This window comes from Pogona vitticeps, chromosome 3 (assembly GCF_051106095.1).
Source record: "Pogona vitticeps strain Pit_001003342236 chromosome 3, PviZW2.1, whole genome shotgun sequence".
Taxonomy (NCBI): domain Eukaryota; kingdom Metazoa; phylum Chordata; class Lepidosauria; order Squamata; family Agamidae; genus Pogona; species Pogona vitticeps.
In genome coordinates, this window is record NC_135785.1 from 143075830 (window position 1) to 143095995 (window position 20166).

The 20166-nt window shown below is 43.0% G+C and overlaps 1 protein-coding gene across 1 annotated transcript in view; it reads left to right on the forward strand.

Annotated features, from left to right (window-relative positions):
• Positions 1-1351: 1351 nt before the first annotated feature.
• The window catches only part of KLF5 (KLF transcription factor 5), a 33006-nt gene continuing 14191 nt past the window's right edge, over positions 1352-20166 (forward strand). Inside the window, exons 1-3 of the mRNA XM_020783507.3 lie at positions 1352-1664; positions 6009-6879; positions 8351-8410. Of these exons, the coding sequence (XP_020639166.2) occupies positions 1482-1664; positions 6009-6879; positions 8351-8410 (1114 nt within the window). The 5' untranslated portion in view covers positions 1352-1481. The remainder of the gene's footprint in view (positions 1665-6008; positions 6880-8350; positions 8411-20166) is intronic.

Here is a 20166-nt window from a genome sequence, read left to right on the forward strand (position 1 = left end):
CTTATTACTGTTCCTGACAATACTTAGAAAGAACTACCATATTGTCTTTCTCCATGGCTGGAATCCGACTGAAAAGTTATGTCAGCATGTCCAGGGACATCAATTTCACCAACTGGTACAATTTAAGACTTCAATGTAGCCCTTTTTTGTCACGTGCCAACTCACCCAACTTTTGTGCAACACCAAATACTTACGCTGACCTAATGTAACTTGTGGCCATTTTGCTCCTGAGATTTATGCCAATGGATTTAACTCCAGCAGACATAATAGGATTATGGCCCGCGGGTATTTTTGAAACCATGATTCACATGCCATTAATGACCCATCAACTGGTGAGACATGGGAACAGTTTAGGTGGGATACAAGGTTTTCAGAACAATTACTACTAATCCACTCTCCTTCAGTCCCCCACGCCCTCCTGCAAGCGCCAAGCACCAGGTCCTGCCTGCCTTTGTGACCTTTCGTCCTACTGGTGGTATTGTTCAATGTTCGTTGTTGTCCCATCCCAATAATTGACCACAGATTATTACATGTTTCATTGAGCCATGTGAGAATAGAATGGGGCTAAACATATGAATGACCTTAATGGGGAAAATATGTGTTTTTGTTTGGTTTTTGGTATAATGGTGGGCTTCAGCTTCTTACAGAGGATAGAGTCCTTGGTGGGAACCTAAGACAGTGAGTTTCAGAACACGTGTTTTGGAATATACAGGATTATTTCTGACCAACTCACTGGCTCTTCACGGGTTTTCCCCTCTTCACCCGACAGCCTTCCTTCCCTGTTTACGGTGCCCAAGCAGGAGCCGCCAAGGTTCTTCCCGCGGGAAGCACTTATTTCCAACATTTAGTGCTGCTATTTAAAAAAAAGGACAGCCTGGGCTCGGTCTTTCATCGCGGCGGCCTCTTTAGGCCAGCTGTCACGCAAACCACTTAGGGAGCGCTTTGGCGCGCTTTGCGAAAAGGGAGCGGGGATGGGGAGCCCGAGGGAAGACGAGAGGAAAAGAAACGGTTCATAAAAAGTGTGTGGAAGGGAGACGGGGTATCTGGGGTAAAGTGTGGAGAAACCTGCTCCCAGAGGGCTAGTTTTGCCTCTCTCTTCCCCCCCCTCCCCCCCCTCCCCCGCACACCCCCCCATCCCTTCTTCGCCCCTCTAGGACGTCTGGCCGTCCCGCCAAGCCGGGACCAGCAGCGCCCCCCCCACCGAGGCGGGCGGAGCCCAGCGGCAGCGGGTCTGGCTCTCCGAGTGGGCGGGTCCTCGCCTCGCCGCGCCCGCCTCCCTTGGGCGGAGGAGGAGGTGAAATAGAGGCGGGCATGTGGCCGGGGCTCGCCAGGAGGACTGTCCTAGGCCAGGTAGAGGAAGCGGGAGTCTCATGCGCCGCCGCCGCCGCCGTGTCGGAAGGGTGTGAGGCGCGGCCCGGGCGAGGCTCTTCTTCCCCTTCAGCGTCCCGTCCCTTTTCGCGCACCGGCGCGGCGCCTTCGCGATGGCTACGAGGGTGCTGAGCATGAGCGCTCGCTTAGGGCCCGAGGAGCCCGTCTTCGCGCAGCTGAAGCCCGTGCTGGGCGGAGGTCGGGAAGCCACCCTCTTCGCCGGGCCGGGGCCCGAAGACATCAAGTCGCCGCCGCCCAGTGGAGGAGCCCGGCTGCCTGGGGAGGAGATAGTGCAGGTAAGCGGGAAGCCGTGCGGGAAGCCGTTTGCGTCGTTTGGTTTTTCCCGACTCGGTGCGCCGTCGCGGCAGGGCCACCCTGGTCCCTTGAACTGGGCAGTAGCAGCAAGGCGGCGCCTGAACATGGCCAGAGTGCCGGTTTGGGGATAACCGAGGAGCATCTAGGCGCTGGGCTTGGGTGCGCCCCGGGACCTTTCGTTGGGTGTGTTTCCCGCGGTCGACCTTCACGTGGCTCCGGGAGGGGCGGCGTGTTGGGCTGAGCGAGGGCGCGGCGGCGGCGGCGGCCCCGGCGGGTGGGAAGGCAGCCAAGCCAGGGGGAGTCGCAGGGACCAAAGGAAGGTGGCCGCTCCTGGGAGGCTGGTGGATCGCGGGCGCCTGAGCGCCTCTGGTTCCCAGCCGTGCCCCGCCCTAGACGGAGCGAGGACGGGCTAGCGGGGAAGTGGCTTCAGGCAGGGAGGAACGCTTTCGCTGTTAAGGAGACTCCTCGGTGGGTCTCCGAGGTCGGGGTGGCGGCGGGATAGAGTCGGTGGCCGAGCGCACGGGCCATTTAACAGGAAGCCCGGTTCCCTTTTTTGTGAAGCAGCCAGAGCTTGCGGGCAGGGCGGTTGAGAAGGCGGCGTAAAACCTCGGCGCCGCTCCTTCCCGGGCAGGCAGGCGGGCGGGGAAAGCGGAAGGGTTAGGGGGTTCTGCGCCCTGCCCGCCGGACCCAGTGAGGAGCACTTCTTCCCGAAGAGAGAAAGGCTGGCCGATTCCCGGGAAGGGGGGGATTTTGCAGCCGCCTAATATGCCCCTCAGAGCTCGGCCAAATGCGGGCGGCGGCGGTGGCGGCAACGGCAGCCGCTTGGCGGTTTCTGAGGCACTCGCGGACTTCACAGTTGCCCCATGCCATTCCTCTTCTGCGCGGCCGAGGGGATATCCCACACCGCCCTGGAGCAGATGTGTTCACCGCCTTTCACAAAACCACGCCGGCTCCCCTCAGAGAAAACCAGCCGCCTTCTCTTCCTGCCCAAGTTTCGTTCCACCGTCACCGCCGCCGCCTTCCCGAGGGACCCCCGGCCTTCTGCAGGATTCGGGAGGGAGCGGGCCGGGGTGGCCTCATTTGCCGCCTCTTGAAAGATTCGTGGGGAAAAATAAAATAAAACCCGAACTCTGGGCTGTGCGTCTCCCCAGTTGAGGACCGGCTGCCCTTCATATCCCGCCTAGTCCCAATAGAGCCTGGGGCGATTCTCCGCCCGCCCGCCCCCCACCCTCCGCTGCCCGGAGCCAATTCCCAGCAGCGGCGGCAAGTGGGTAAAAGGGTGGGTGGGTTGGCCGGCCAGCCTGCCGGCCCCAGGAGTGTGTTGAAAGCTCCAGCTGCTGCCTTATGCACTTGCTCAGCGGCGGAATTAGAGTGGCTGCCTGTCCCTCTCGCCCACGCACGGTCATTTTAGATGGGTTTGAGGTGAGGAGCGGTGGAGGGGGGGCAGAGAGAGGAGAGGGGGGACTGACTTCTGGGGACATCTTTTTGCCCGTCCCAGAAAGCCGGTTGGAAACGGATCCACATGCAAACAGCTGGAAGAGCTAAAACGGGAAAGCACAAACCACAATGTGACTCTTCTTTTTTAGCAGGGAAACGGTTTTAATTTGAAACGGTTTCCAGCCCCGGGTTGCTCTGATTGAACAGTTTCTTGTACGCTTTTTAAAAAAATCCTCGTTTGCGGATCCTCTCTCTCTCTCTCTCTCTCTCTCTCTCTCTCTCTCTCTCTCTCTCTCTCTCTCACACACACACACACACACACACACACACACACACACACACACACACACACACACACACACACACACACACACACACACACACACACACACACACACACACACACACACACACAGAGAGAGAGAGAGAGCCTTATTAATGGGTGAAAAGAGTGGAAAAGACCTCAAACAAAGCCGTGTTTCTACCCGAGTGCCCTTCCCACGCGAGAGAAATATATTCTTGAATTGATTAGTATGTCTGGATCAGTGCACTGAGGTGGTGGTGGTGGTGAGAAACGGGGAAATTATCCAGTACTTGAGCTACTTTGGTTTCAGTGGTTTCTCCCCCAACCCCCCCAATAAGTGTTTCTGTCATCAAAGCAGGCTTCGTTGGGGTTATAAACAAGAGCTGTGTGTGTGTGGAGGGGGGGGGGAAATAGCCTGGCATGTTGGGACAGATCCAGATTAGAGACAAGAGGGTTCCTGTTTCTTCTTTTTGATAGTTCAACTTGGCTCCAGAGGTTTTCTGAAAATAAACGTTTTCCCCCAGTGTTCTGTTTTGTCAGCAGCCCCTCTGTTTTTTAGAAGCATGGAAGAATTCTAGCCTCAATGAGCTTTTTTACAGAGCCGAGGGGGAATGTAGCATTTGCTCATTGGAAAGAACACGATAAATGCTTTGCTGATGACTGTGCTTGTAATGTATCGGGCCGCTTCCACCCACGGATTCCCTAGCACTGCTAGCCTAGTCAAATGATTCTCCCTCTTCCCCCTCCCACTGGTAATTAAAGATATCTTCTAGGACACAAATATAGGCATATGGATGTTTATAGGTACTATAATGTTAGAAAAACTTTGCTCGGGTTAACCATTTCATAAAAGCTCTGAAATTCAGAGGCCTATAACTAAGGCTCACTTTTCAGGCGCAGCTTGGAAAAGTTACCTGTTGGACTACAATTCCCAGAATCCTCCTTCGTGGTCATCGTGATGAAGAAAGGGGGCTTCTGGGGAGGTTATCCCAACAGGCAACATTTCTGAGTTCTGCTTTCATGTATGTAGAATTAACATTTGTTCATCTGTCTTTGCTTGAATGTTGAATGAGACATTGTGATACTGCACTTAAGAGCTTTTTCATGCACACTCCAATCCTGTGGATTTGGCAGTAGTCAGGTATATATTTGAGTGTGTGTGTTTTAAGGATTATATTCTGTCACTTTTGGCACAAACCAGGAAAATTTGGTTGCATTTTGCTTCTCTGAAAGTTTTGAAATGCAAATATTCCTAGAATCTTTCTGACATGCTAGGTTAGTGTATGCAGGGATTGTTTTGTACAGCTCTGCTACTTGTTTATGTACCCCCCCCCCCCCATTTGTAATGAAGCGGAGTCACAAGGTCATCAATTTGGAAGTCTCCTCATTTACAAGTTTTTAGGATGAGCATGGGAAAAAAGGCTTGGAAATCCGTGAGAACAGATGCTCCTGATGTGCTTCACAGTATACGCATGATAATTGTCATGGTTTATATGGATTCAGGGATTTTAAACTTTTCCATTGAGTCTTCATTCTAGCATCTCCTCTTTCTCTTTGTAAAACCATTTCTCAATTTTTTAGTAGCCTGTTTAACAGGGCCAGTTCTTAATTAATCAGATGAGTACAAGGATTGTGTGAGTGAAAACACTTGTTAAAACAACATCACTGAACTTTTAATTGTAGTTGTGATATGATATGCTAGATTTGATCTAGCATGTAACAGCATTATTGCTGAATTTGTCAGGAGACTTTGAAGACTAAGCACAACATTTTATTAAAAAAATAATTTGGAGCCCGAAAAACCCACAACAACCATTAATTTGGATTTGTTAGTATTGTATCAAGATACTTTTATTAATTATCACAAAAGGCTTTATTCTGAGAAATTCAATCGTCTCCTCCTCCCCCCTTTTTAAATATAATTGGCAAAAATGCAAGCAACATAGAAAAATGTGAATCAAAATGCAACTAGCCAAAATTGACAAGCCCCATTGATTGAAGCAGGAGAGTTAAGCAGTCACTAAAATTGCTCTTGCAGAAATTGGCAAGAAAGTAAAATCTTTCTTGTAGAAGGAGCTAGATTGTGTCTAGAAGTTTTCTGCCTGTGTTCAATATCCCAGTCCTAGTAAGTTTCTTGGAAGTAAATCCAGTTGGTTTTACAAAGACTTTCTAAACAGATGAATGTGTTTAGATTCAGGAGTTAATTTGTGTTGGGGCTCAGTCTTGATTTATGTTTCCAGTGCAGTGGCTTATTCCTGAAATAGATGAAAGTATGCTTAGCTAGATGCAGGGTGCGTTTTCTGACTCTCCACCCCCGCCGTAAGTATACGGTCACCATATAGCCAAGATTAAGAAGAATGGTTTCCAGATTAGAGTAGGCTCAAGGGTGGTGTTTTTCTAGAAATCTAATACTGAGTGGAGTTGTATGTGAATAATCTGTTTAAAATTGTAAATTTTAATCTCTCTCTCTGTATAACATGTCGAGAATGACTGGCAATAGTGTATGCATTCCCTGTTTAGCTAGATTACTAATTATTGTGCAGCTAATCTTCTCTTTCTCTCTTTCTTTTTCACTCCCATTTAGGCCCGGTGTGAAATGGAAAAATACCTGGCACCCCAGCTTCCTCCAGTTCCTGAACAGAAAAAGTACCGGCGAGACAGTGCCTCTGTTATCGACCAGTTCTTCACGAATGGCGAGAGCATGCCTTATAGTGTGAATATGAACCTGTACCTGCCTGATGTCACGCAACTCAGAACAGGCCTCTACAAATCACAGAGGCCCCCACCGGTGACCCATATCAAAACTGAGCCTGTCAGTTCCTTCAGCCACCAGAGTGAGACAGCTCCGACAGCCCCCAACCCCACCCAGGCGCTTCCTGAGTTTACAAGCATCTTCAGCTCCCACCAGGCTCCTGACATGAACAACCTCTTCATCAAGCAAGAGCTCCCCAGTCCTGACGTCCACCTCTCCATCTCTGCTCCCCAGCAGGGCCAGCTTTATCAGTTGCTCAGCTCTCCAGATCTGGACATGCCAAACCAAACCACGCAAGCCACTGCAGTGATGGACTCCCTTAACAATGTCTCTATGTCGTCTGCCATGACAGGCCTGAATACACTGTCTTCAGCTATGTCACAGACCACCATGAAACCCTTCCATGGGATCCCACAGTGCACGTACCCCATGCCAAACCAGTTTCTTCAACAGCAAGCCACTTACTTTCCTCCATCTCCCCCAAGCTCAGAGCCGGGCAGCCCAGATAGGCAGGCAGAGATGTTACACAATTTGAACCCTCCTCCATCATATGCAGCTACAATTGCCTCTAAGTTGGCTATTCATAACTCCAGTTTGTCAGGAAATATCCCCATGAATTCGCCAGCTATCCCAACAGTACGATACAACCGGAAGAGTAATCCGGATCTGGAGAAGAGACGTATTCACTTCTGTGACTATCCTGGTAAGTATGGAAAAAAAGAAAACTGTTACTCATATAAAGGTTAGAGATGGGGGTATTCGTATACAAATATCCCACACACATGGAAATAATGAGGGTCCAACTGTCCACCTACAATTTCCCACTTGCTGCCGCCTCCATGGCGACTTCCTATTGCGCTGTTCCCCCACAGTGGATTAGCCACTCTCCAACCTAGCAGAGAGACTGGTCATCCCACCTCCTACCAGGACTGGGTAATCTATTGCGGACAACTGGATGATAGGAAGGCATTGCAGAGTCGGCAGCAGCAGCGAAATTGTAAGTGTACCCTTGTTATTTCCAGCTGTTCAGGGATATTCGTATACAAATACCTCCATCTCTAGTATAGGTGCATCTTTGTAGTAATTAAATAGAACTCTGAGGGGTTCCAATGCAGAAATTTTAAAAAATTCTTAAAAACAAATAAACGAACAAAACCCCAAAACATACATTGATCCAGCAAGTGTCTTTCTAGAAATACTGTCAAACTTTCTTTATTTTGCTTTTATTTTCTACTAGATAAAAATCATCTCTGAATTTTTCCCCACTTGTTATACAGTAGGGCTGGATAATCTTTGTTCTGTTTTCAGGACTTCACCTATCAGAACACCCTAGCCAGATGGTAAAGGGTAAGGGGTTGTGGGGATTTCATTCCAAAACGTGCAGAGGGCTAATGCTTCCTGTGTCCTGTAAGCACCTCCCTACCCCCACAGCTCTTTCCTTGGAGATGGTGGCACTGTTGGCAACAGGACGCGGCACTTGTCTAGTTCCTTGGTAGCATAGCTTGTAATAGCACCCTTTCTGATCTCTGTTTTGTTTCTTTTAGTTTTCTTTTGTCTTAAAAACGTATATAATTTCTAAGCAGTAGTAAAACTGTGGTTCTGGAAAAGTTAAGATACTGGTCTAAATCCAAAGAAAAAACTATTATGGGAGCTTAAAGACTTACACAGTTGTTTTAGTGTGAGCTTTTGTCCTTTGGGGCTCCCCTTTTTAAATGTTAATTTTGCCAGGATGACTACTTTTGGTCTAAATCCAGTGGCTAGTTCCAACTTGAGGGGAACCCACTGAATGAGCAGGACTCATTAATTCTGCAAATATTTTTGTGTTAATGATGCTCCTCCACTTGGAACTAATGGCGAGATTTAATCCACTGTCGAATTTAGTGATAGATTTCAGGAAATATGAAAACTTACCTGACATCTTAGATTTGGCTGACTGTGATATATTTTTGTGTGTATGATTGAGCTAAATGCCAGTTCTAGGAGCTATCTTTTCACCATTAACAGGGAATGGAATATTCTGTACAACATACCAGACTTTTGAGTAACTTTCTTAAAATAAAGCAGTGCTGTCAACTAAAGCTATCAGCAACCTTTTGGTATTTCTACTGAATCTTAAGGTTTTCTAGATATGAACTCTCCCAACCTTTATGTCTCTATTTGCTTTTGTATCTTAGGTTGTGAGAAGGTCTACACAAAATCTTCCCATTTAAAAGCGCACCTGAGAACTCATACTGGTATGTGTTTACTGTGTTTTTAAGCACCCTGTAAATATATATTGGCCATCCTTCCTTCTCTTGCTTTGCTTGAAAGGTTTCACTTGGTTTGCTTCAAGCTGAGAGTTATAAACCAGCCAAACAGAGTGGTTAATAAAATGAAAACTGACACTTTTGAACTTCTTAAAATAAAGAGGTTTAATTTGGGCAGTGAATAAATACCGGCTTTGAAGCCCTATCATTCCCTCCCACCCTCCTGAAACATTTTCCAGCACAATTATGCTGCAATTTGAAGGGGGCTGGACTTCTATTTGGCATTGTGTTTCTTTTGTGTCAGTGTGTTTGTGTGTGCCATGTACGTAGAGTAAAAATATGTATCCAGTATCATCTTAATTGAATTAAGACTGCAGCTTTATAACATTTACCAAGGAAGAAGCCTAGTGGGGCTTACCTCTGTGCAAATCTGTATAAAACTGCACTATAAAACAGAATTACATTTGATAAATCCTTGCCTTATTTTATTTTGTAAAAAAAATGTTATCCTAACAGGTGTGTTTGAATTGTTTTTTTTTTTGTTTGTTTGTTTTTTTGGCCAAAATATGTTCCCTAAATTGTTGTTTCCACAGAAATAAACTTCTGGGGGGAAATTAGATATACATTTCTTTAAGACTGCAAGTCTTATTTTGTTGTGAATTACCTTTTTTAAAAAAAAGTTGAGTATGTGTGCAAGAAATTTAAATCTGTCCTGAACTGTATGCATTTTCATTCAGACACAGTTAGCTGCCTTCCACACGGAAATAGGTTTTCATGGGTATAGTATTTGCAGTTGTGTTTTATTTTCTCTCATCTGTGGAGTAGCAGACCTTAGAGAAGTTATTCTTTTGGACTGCAGCTTGGAGAAGCTACCCCCCCCCAACATGGTGTGGTTTTGAGATTGTGGGAGTTGTCCCACACAAAATAATATTTCAGAGCTTTGGGGAAGTGAAGGCCTAACTTAAGTTATTGTACTGTTTGCAACCATCTTGAATGTTTAGATTTTTAGAGCACTGTTGGTCTAGCTCATACTTCATTTTTATAACATGCAAGTATAACATCCCCCCCCGGCACAGTGAATTATTATTTTGCATCCAGCATGTCCCAGGTTTAGTCTCTATCTCTAGGTGGGGGTGGAGAAGGCCTCTCTCCCTAAAATGTACTAATGGTGGTTTGGGTTAAGGCTGCTTCTCTAAGCCTGCCTGTATATATCTACATTAATAAACAATCTTAATATAAAATGCTTTTTAAAGCACTGGGATAGAAGAATTATTTGGGATTACTTGGAATTATTCAGGATAGACGAATTGGTATATCAGCTACTATGTCATTGCTGTCTTTCTGTAGATCACATATTTGAAATATTCAAAATAGCCTGTAAATGCTACACATGTATGCATCAAAGCAATTTGAATGTTCAAAGCAGCACTTTTGATCGCTTGTGGGGGTAGTTTATATGCACTGGACTTGCGGCTGAAACAGCTTTCTCATCTTTGTAAAGCGAATCAAAAATCTTTCTTTTCTTTTTTTAAATTGGGGAACGATCTGAGAGTTATTTCATCTATAGAACAAGGGCTTGTATTCAGTCATTGCTCATTGTTGAAAGACTGAATATCTCCAGGCAAAAGTGTTGCTATGGAAATGCATTTTTGATAAACAAAGCAGTTATCTCTAAAAGAAATAGTAAAATACACATGTACACACACAGTTTTAAAAAGCTATTTTAAGGCAGATATTCTGTGCTCTGACAATACTAAGAGCCTCCCTCCTGTAGGAAGAGTTGCCTGTTGTATCTCTGCATGATATATTGATCTTGCCTTAAGTGGCAGCTTTACTAGGGAGGGTTCATTTTGTCACAGCTCTGCATTGAGTATATCTAAATGGTTGCGTGTCTGCCAATAGTCTCGTTTTGTGTAGAATTGCCCATCCTTAGCAGATAATGTCACAGTGCACAGCTTCATAGGTTATTAGAAAGTGTGTACATCTGGGACAAGGGAGTAAAGAGCAAACTCTTAATCAATTGTTTCCTCATTAATGTACCGATTTGTTGCATGCATCACTAATTCATAAACTATTAGGTAAAATAGCTACAAGGCCTCTGCTAATCCATGATTATCATCAGTCCTTGAATGCTAAATTTAGCAACCAATAATACTTTGAATTAATTTAATGCAAGAGTTGTGCCACCCATCCTGTAAAACTACAGTGATGCCTCGCTTAGCGATGTTAATCCGTTCTGGAAAAAATGTCACTAAGCGATTTTTAAAAGCCCATAGAAACACATTAAAACTTGTTTAATGTGTTCCTATGGGCTTTAAAACTAACCTTATGCGAAGATCCTCCATTGCGGCGGCCATTTTCGGTGCCTCTAAAGCGAGGCAACACAGTGGGTGGCCATTTTGTTTTCTGGCAGCCGATCAGCTGGCCGAAAATGGGGGCTTTGCGGTGATCGCTTCCCCACGATCATCACAAAGCGATTTTTCCCCATAGGGGCCATCGCTAAGCGATCACTCTGGCGATGGCCAAAACCCCATCGCTAAGCGATTTCATCGCTCAACGGAGCGATCGCTAAGCAAGGCACCACTGTATTGCTTGAAGAGCAGGATATAAATCCATTAATAAATAAAGTTGGCTTCATCTTGCTGTAGTAGTGGGATAGTAAAGAGATTTGAACAGTTAAGTGTTTTTTTCTAAGGAAGGTTTTCTGAGCTGTGTTACTTTTGATCTGCCTCATGTCTGTGTTTCTGTCTGGAAATAGGCTGCAATCCTGTACTCCAGATTTTTTTCAATGGCAGTTCCTCTTCAAAGTGACACTTCTATGATGTTCTCAGTGCAAAAAGATAAAATATGCAAGTGTTTGCACAACAATTGGAAACATGTTTCCTTACTACTACCAGTTGTGCATATGGAATACATAATAAACGTAGAGGATGTGATTTCAATTAATTCTTAAAATTAGGAGTGTTTGCCAGGAAGGGTGTGAAAAGAACAATGTAGCTGAATTATGAAGCTTAAAGTAGCCATTTCTCCAAAATATCCTTTCATTCTGTGTGTTCATTTGGCTTTTTTTTTCTTAGCAGAAGAATTTGTGAACAATTTAGCTTGAGAGCTTTAATAAATGTAGGTCATGAAATGCAGGTTATTAAAGTTTTGTGTGATACTCTTTCCAATCCCCTTAGGGGTTTAACAGACCTGTTTGTCTGGTTCAACTTGTTCTTTAGTATCTGTGAAGGACCATTGGTTGTTTCTGTCTTCCTAGCAATCCATCCTAAACTGACTCTTACCCACCTTTCTCTCAGCAAGCTGTCACTTTTAAATAGCCCCTCTCTCCAAAATCAAAAAGCCTGCAACAGCAATCTGTGTTTTGAGAAGTCAAAACAGACATTGGTATACTTTTCTTTTGTAGTATAAACCTAATGCTTTTTCATAGTATTTATTTAGCAACCTGTCTCCACCTGAATGGCATTTTGCGAGTTTAATGACATTCTTTTCAGAACAGACGTAAAGGCAGCACCAGCGGTGGTGAGAGATGGAATGTGGGCAGCAGGCAGCGGCAACAGCCTGGGTCTCCATTCAGATGAGAACAAGCTGGCAGGATTTAGAAACTGCAAGAAATAAAGAAGTTGGCAAAGGACCATAAGCCTTACAGCTCGCTCAAGAGTGTGGGAGTGGTAGAAACGGATCCAAAGATACAAGTGTTGGGCCTCAGCATATGCAGACTAGTGCTCCAGTATCAGGTGGTTTCACTAGCTGGATCTCTAAGGCAGTATTTCCCCACCTGGGTTTTGAGACCCCTCAAGGGGCTTTCAAAGTGTTTGATATGTATTGCAGCCGTTGTTGAATAATTTCTTTGTTGATCTTTTGGAGAAGTATATTAAAGTTAGCACATACATGTATTTATGAGAGATAGGAGAAAGAAGCCTCTACTTTCTGAGGTGTGACTTTACCCTATTAAAAATGCCTTTTTATGCAAATGTGATGGGGGATCTCAGGTTGCTTGGCTATTCTAAAAGGGGGTCGAGAATCAAAAAAGGTTGAAAATCACTGCTCTAAGCGATGTTATCGGCAGATATTTGCATGTAGTATGCCGTCTCTGTGCTGTGAAGAACATCATGCTGATATCTTTAGAGCAGAGCAAGCCTATTTTCCCTTATCAGTTGCCCACCCAAATAGGGACTGCCCATTGGATTTCAGTGGTGAAATATACCAAGTCTATTGATTGAACCTCAGTTGTGGTTAAAAAGATTGTCAGGCAGTTTATTGTAATGGTTTCATTTTCATTCTGAAATTATATTTCTCACAGTGTTTGCCATTATGGATAACACTGAGGCAGTGTGGTGTAAATGACAGTGCTTTGCTCTTGAATCGGGGAGACTGGTTTGTGCCCCTCCTCAGCCATGTCGTTCACTGGGTAGCCTAGGGTCAGTAGTGGTTTTTTTTTTACTTACTCTGCAGTGAGTTGTAGTTTTATTTTAGAGTTAATCCCACTGAACAGAATAGAGAAGGCAAGTCTGGGAAAATATATACGTATATGGTCAAGGTAAAACGTTGTGTTTTCCATCCAGAGATTTTAAAGAGATTTAGTAAGTTTGTTAAATATCAAAGCTGACTTTAATGAGGGCAACCAGAGGTGCATTTTTAGTGGTGGTGTAGGAAAGGTAGTTTCAGGAAATACAGCTACTCACGTAGCCTGTACCTACAGAAGTATTGCTTCCTACACCATCAGTAATGATACACGAGTTTCTTCTTTCACATGTGATCTTCGTACCTTAAGGGTAACCAAACCTTGCTGTTGTCAAGCTGTGAAAAATCAGAGGCTGTTAGTTTACCAAAACCCAAATCTTGATCTGTCTTTGTGCACAAAAGTTACAGTAATTCCCCAAGGCTGTTGGAGTTTGGAAAATATTTATGTAAATCCTCATTCAGCCACAGTCTTGCTGGACACCCCAGGCCTGAGTCTGCTAATGGCTCATAAATGGTAACCGTGTGAAGCTGAATGGAAGGGGTGCCATTCCCAGAGTAGTGGATGAGATGTCCTGTTTAGACTATAGGCTCCCAGTATTAGAGCTGACTTTTAAGAGAAAGAGAGAGAGAGAGAGAGAGAGAGCAAGAGCTGATCTTCATGTTTACAGTGAAACTGGTGCTTAAGTACTTTGAAAAGAACCAGGAACAACTATCCAGAGCTTTCTTCCTCTCTCTTATTAGACATGGGAATAACCTTAGTTTCATAAGTGGCCTTATGCAACCATCATCCTCAGGATGAAAACCATAACTTGTTATAGGGTACAGTGCCATGAACCGTCAGTAACAAGACATTATCTGTTGGGTACTTGGCTTGGACTTGCTTGCCATGGGCCAATAAAAAGAAGTTAATAGTGCTTTTTTTTTTTAAAAAAAAACTGTACTTAACTTGTTTGCCATGGTATTTGCACATGAAAAGATTTTTAAATGCAAACACAACTAGAAACATTCTAAACTGAAGTTAAGTCTGTAACCCTAAATAGTTCGACAATGTTTGTAGCAGTGTTTCATTTTCTTTGAAAAGTGTTGCTCAAACTGGCTGGGCAAACTACAGATGATGTTGTACTACAATTCCCATCATCCCTCACTTCTAAACATCTTTAGAAGTAACCCATCAGTTTTAGAGCCCTGCTTTATCCTGGACAGCCCTGTCAGCCACAGACACGAACTAGTATACAGTATGACTAGTATGAAAAAGCGAACTGCATTTATTCAGAAACTAAATTTATTCAGAGTAGACCTTTGGTCTAGATGGGCAGGGTAGAAATCCAACGAAACAAACAAACAAACTATTAATGTTTTCTGTTGTGAACCTAAAGTGTTCATATTTAAGTGTCATATTTAATTTCCTGAGACATCAGTCTTAGTGGGATTTAATTCTGAACAGATATATATGAGATTGCACTTTAAAGTCAGGTTTAATGAGGAGTTGAATTCTTGGTTGCCTCCTCCCTCCTCCTGAAACAATTGCTTGCTGGCTTGGAGCAGCTCGCAGAAGTCCCTTTTTGGATTATAGCTGCAAGAAACAGCTGGCTGGAGAGGGGCTTTAGTAATTGTAGTTCTTTTTTTTTTTAAAGTAACGCTTTCAGGTTGTGACAGGGAAGATGTTCTTTGAGCAGCCTCTTAGTTTTCCCAGCTTTTGGTTTCCTAAGCACAGGTATTCTTGAGTCACATGCCCACTGTGCCATTAATAGTTCTGCAGTCAATGCAAGAAACTGTTTCATCTACCTATAGATTCCCTTGAATATTGGCATCTCTGCACATTTATCCTAAATATTACTTTTTGTTTTTAAGAATGAACAAGTGACCTAAATACAACCCCCCATATCACATACACCCCCCTGGTATGATTTTTTTTAAAGCCAGCCATTCTTTTTTTTGGGGGGGGAAACAACTCAAAAAATTGTGATACTAATTGAAAGGATTTGGACAGATAATAGAAATATATGCATTTTATTTAATCTCTCCATTCCTCAAAAGGGGGTTCAGGGCAGAGCTTTTATAAATTGCTCTCCATCTTCCCCATTTTATTCTCAGAAGAGAACTATGAATTAATGGGCGGCCTCAGGTCACACATGCCTTGGGCTGAGCAATAGTTTGAACTTGGAATTGTCCACGTGCCAAGTTCAGCAGCTTACATATGTTTCAAAAGCTTCCTTGCTCAAAAGAAGGGGTGGCTTATTTTGAAAAAGAATAAAAATTGCAGGGTGATCTTAAGGGTTAATAAAAGCCTTGAATTTATGTATCCAATGTACTGTATATTTGAATCAAAGTAATGTTGAATGCCAGAATGTTGGAGGCGAAGGAAGTCTTGGATTTAAACTGCCCTCTGTTCAGTATTCCTTGTTCTCAAATCCAAACTGTTGTCTTCATTATTCTGTTTTTTTCCCTTGTTCCTGCTGACTTTTTCTCTAGTCTTTAAGGTGTGCCCAGTAAACTGTGGTCTGGGAGCCTCTGTTGCAGATATCTACTTGCTGTCTGTGATTGTACCCTGTCTTTGTCTCATTATTTTCTGTACTACAAGGCAGAAAAATGAAACAGAGTCAGGCATATGGTATGGAGATTCACATCTTTGACACAAGAATCTTGTCATTAGTTAGTTTGTTAAATTAAGTCCTGTGGGAAGCATTTAGAGTTGCAAAGAGTGTCTATATAGATAGCAGGGACTGGAACATTCACATTGTTTAAAGTTATCTTTTGTCAGGCTGCTTTGGACCACATTCAAATCTAAAATCTTTAGGTAGGACAGGTGAATCTTACATGGTCAAAGAACCTTAAAACATGGATAAGACTACAGTACTGGCAATAACTGCTCTTTGCAGTGTTGAAAAAATTGCAGATTATTTGCTGAAAGAGTAGGGTCAGTTACAGGAGCATATAATACCCCGCTACAACAACTGCACTGGATACCAGTCCATTTCTGGGCCCAATTCAAAGTGCTGGTCATTACTGTAAAGCTCTATATGTCTTGAGTTCAGGCTACCTGAAGGACCATATCCCCCCCCCCCCATGAACCTCCTCAGCACTTAAGATTGTTAGAGGAGGCCCTCCTCTCAGTCCTATTATCCATGCAGGTACCATTGATGGGGACACAAGAGTGGACCTTCTCTGTGGTTGCTCCCAGATTTTGGAATGCTCTCCCTCGGGAAGTCAAGTTGCCTTCCCCTCCCTTTTATCCTTCTGCTGACATTTGAACACCACCTTTTCAGACAGGATTTTTACAATCATGACTGAGTTCCTGAAGGCCGGTTTTTTATTAAGATAGTTTTAATCGTTTTGTAAGTCTTTAATCATTCAGTGTATTTTAATCAGTTTTATAGTTTGCTTTTTTAAATGTATAACTTAATTATGTTTTTAATTCTGTTCTTTTTAATATGCTGAGCCACCTTGAGTCCCCTTATTGGAAGGACTATAAATGAGACAAACAAATAAAAGGGACCAATGTTCCCTCAGCCATGCTGGGCGGGCTCTGCCCCTCTCATATGTGACTTTGCCCCCTCCCGTGACTGGAACCAAAGTGGCCGAAAATGATTGCTCTCGGTGCACGGAGGAGGAGGAAGAAGGCTGCACCGAGGGGGGCAGACTCACGTGCACACCTTAAGAGGAAACCTTGAATGTGACTGTTCCTTAACCTCTGGGACAAAGGATGGCATATAATAGGAGATAAAGATTAATCCAGAGTAGACAGCTTATTATTACTAGAGCAGTAACAGTAAATGTTAAAACAGCATTAATCATGTGAACACAACTACTTCTCTTTTGAAGAAGTATTACTTGCGAACTGTGAACAGGTGTCTGTATGGCAGAAGACAAGTTCAGTTTTAAAATGTGTGTGCTGTAAGTACGTACGTCTCCAGCTTCTTAAGTGCATACAAGGTGAGGGCAAGAGGAAATTTTCTTGCTTCCTCTCTGTTCAATCATCAATTAGACTTATCATAAGTTTTAAATGGATTTGTCTTAAGAGAGGGTAAACACAATGGCTAAAAAAGGAGCAAAGTGAAAAATAGCCCAAGTGAAAATAACGGCATTGACATCAGGCAGGCGAGAGATTAATGTAAAATAATGTTGAAAAAGCTCCTGAAAACAATAGTGGCAAACCGTTGGTATCCTTGTTTGTAATCAGTGTAAACACATTTTCTTTCATACGGAGGAAAATGGTGGGGTATATGTGAAAGTGGTAAAGGGTACTTTGTTTTTGAAATATTTCCTGAATGACAAGAATTTATATATATATAAAGAATTTATATATATATATATGTGTGTGTGTGTGTGTGTGTGTGTGTGTGTGTGTGTGTGTGTGTGTGTGTGTCAGGCTTACAGGGCAGGATTCGGGCCCCTAAGTTATCTTTGATTTCTTCTCAACCAAATTTGAATCCAGGCAGGATTGAAACACTGACCAATTTTCAAACATATTCTTTGAAGTTTGTTTTTAAAAAATAAAGTTTCGAGATTGCCAAAGATTTTATGTGGTAACTTTTCAAAATAAATATGCATATTTTGTGCTGAGGCATTACACACAGGATCCAGAAGTTTTCCTGATGGATAGAATCAACCCTAATTTTGTTCTGGGCTGCTTTGGGGAATCAGGGCAGACTGGGGAGCAGCTGGTTTATCAAAAGTGTCATTGCAAGCTTAGGAACTACTGTCTGGAGAACAAAGTAGCTGCCAAGAATTTAGAAGTGGACCCTCCATGTGTATGGTTATTCTTCCTTTTTCATTTGTGTATGGTTACTGTCTTAGAAACCAATGTTTTTGTTTTTGGAATAGGAGGCTTATCAAGCTGTTCATGTACATCATTCTTATTTGTCAGCATAGGCTCGGCAGTGCCAGCTCTGTTGAGGTTGGGTTTTTTTAGTTCTTACAACCCAACAAAAATTGCTTTTAATTAAATGCCTAATATGTCTCTTGCAAGCATGTCACTTGCTCTCTAAGAGGGATTAAGTATGCTTCAGTTCCAGGATATTTGATGCCTGATAAGGAAGACTATTGCTAGCTGTAAACATTCATTTTGAGAGTCCCTCACAATCCTGCCCCCCCCACCCCGCTTCTGGCCTTAATAATCAGAGAAACTGCCAGCAACTGGAACTTCCATATGTTTCCTTTCTTGAATTTATATGGGATTGTCTCATCACCTGGGCTTGTTTCTAAAGCATGTGATATTGGCAGATAACTTTCTGGTGCAGTCGTTTCACTGAAGATAGATCAGAAACACTTAAAATACTCAAATTATTTTGACAAATCAAAATCCCTAATTAAGGCTTACCAGGGTGTGACAAAGCTGTTTGTGGCACTGGTTGTTAAACCAAACCCCAGTGCTGCATGGTATGCACAGACATTACAGGAATTGGGATTAACGTCACTAGGTGAAAGACATTTAGTATGCATCATGAACTGCTCGAAAAAAGGGCATTTTCTGTATGTGAAATACTGTGGTGATGCAGTGGACATGGTGCCTCTGTGGGTGGGTATTTTAAACTTGAGAGAGCCTCTAAATATGTAACTTCTTCATCGTATTTATTTTTGATAATGCCATTTAGGTAATGCCCAGATTCTGTAATGAGTATCTTGACAGAATTCTTGTTCTGTCAAATTTCACTTAATAAATACATACTCCGTGATTTGTATTAAAGGTCTATTCAGTTTTCAAATAGCTTTTGATCAAATAAAACTTTCTAGAAGCTAACTGTAATAAATAGTACTATTAAAATGGGAGGTGGGGGCAATGGTGGCTTTTACCCTAGAAGTGCCATCTTTGAAACATGAAGTGTGAGAATGGCAGAGCGCAGCTGAGCAGCTGTGGAACCCATACCATACACAAGGAAACGTTCTCCCTGTATACAGGACATATAAATATACAGGCCAGATGGTGTAGATTTATTACAGACCCTCTTTTTAAAATTTGACAGTCTCTTTTGTGTTTGTATGTCTGGTGGAAGAACTTGCCTGTACCCTTGATGTTATTTATGCTGCAGAGAATGCTGCTGCCTTTTAATAAGCCCGGTCTTTTATTGGGATGATTTGTGATTTTAAAAGAGGAATTGGGGGGAAGGAGGGGGAAGGACCCCTAATCTTAAGAGATTTTGAGATAACAGGAGACACTAGTAGTAGAGATAACAGGAGATACTACCTCATGTTACGGAGTTCCTCTTTTCTCATCTGTAAAGTGGAATTAATAGTTATTGAAAAGTAGTTCAAATATTGTCACATTCTCATTTGAAGAAGCAGACATTTTGAGAGCATTTTCTGAGGAATATCAATAAGGCTGGGGTAGAGGTTGCCTACTTTTGGATTAGGAATAGTTCATCTGCAGATACTTGGTGGTGGTAACGTTCCTTGCTTTTTGGGATCATCATATTATTAAGGTCATGAGAGAAATCATATTTTCTGGCTAGTGTGGAAGGAGATGGAGAGAATATGTGTCAGTTCCACCCGTGTAAATAACATCTCCCATCCTTGAATCTAATAAGCCTGAACTTCGTGTCAGTACCTAGTGCTTCTATAATCCTATTTAGGGTTAAACTTTCTCATGTACTTTCAATGCTCAGTTGCCTAATAATTGTAGTAAATATCTCTATTTGCTTTCATGGCTGTGATGGTTACTTCACCCTGTTTAAAAACAAACAAAAAAGAACATGAAAGGCTTCTTTTATCTGTAGTATAGACAACATTAACAATTTAAGATTATGTTGGATTACCATAAGGGTTTGTCATATTTCTTCCTTAATTGTTCTCCAAAGAATTCCTGCCAGGACATACAGAGCTGTTCCACTTCACACTTGCAAAACCTCTGTGAGGCAGATTAGACTGCAAGTTTGTTTTGCTTTGTTTTTATTGGATTTATTAGTTCATCATCCCAAAATAAGGTGAATTGACAGTATCTTGCCCACGGCCATCTTGTGAGTTTCTTGGCTTAGAAAGGTTTTGAATACAAATATACTCAGTTGGATACTCTGCCCATTCTGCCATACTAATACTTCTTAGTTGCAGCATTATTAAAGGATGTTGTAATGGAGCAACAGGGATCCCCCGAATCAGGCAAGAGTAGAGCCCTCCCCCCACAAAAGCACACATTTTGTGAATATAACCTATCAGTATTTGGGGGTAGTTTCTTATGCAAGGGTTGAGATTGCTTTTAGGGTTACTAGTAAAATGGGGTAGAGGAAAAATCCATAGGGGAATAACATTCTCCAACCAAACTGGCCTCTTGTCTGTTTATTAGATAG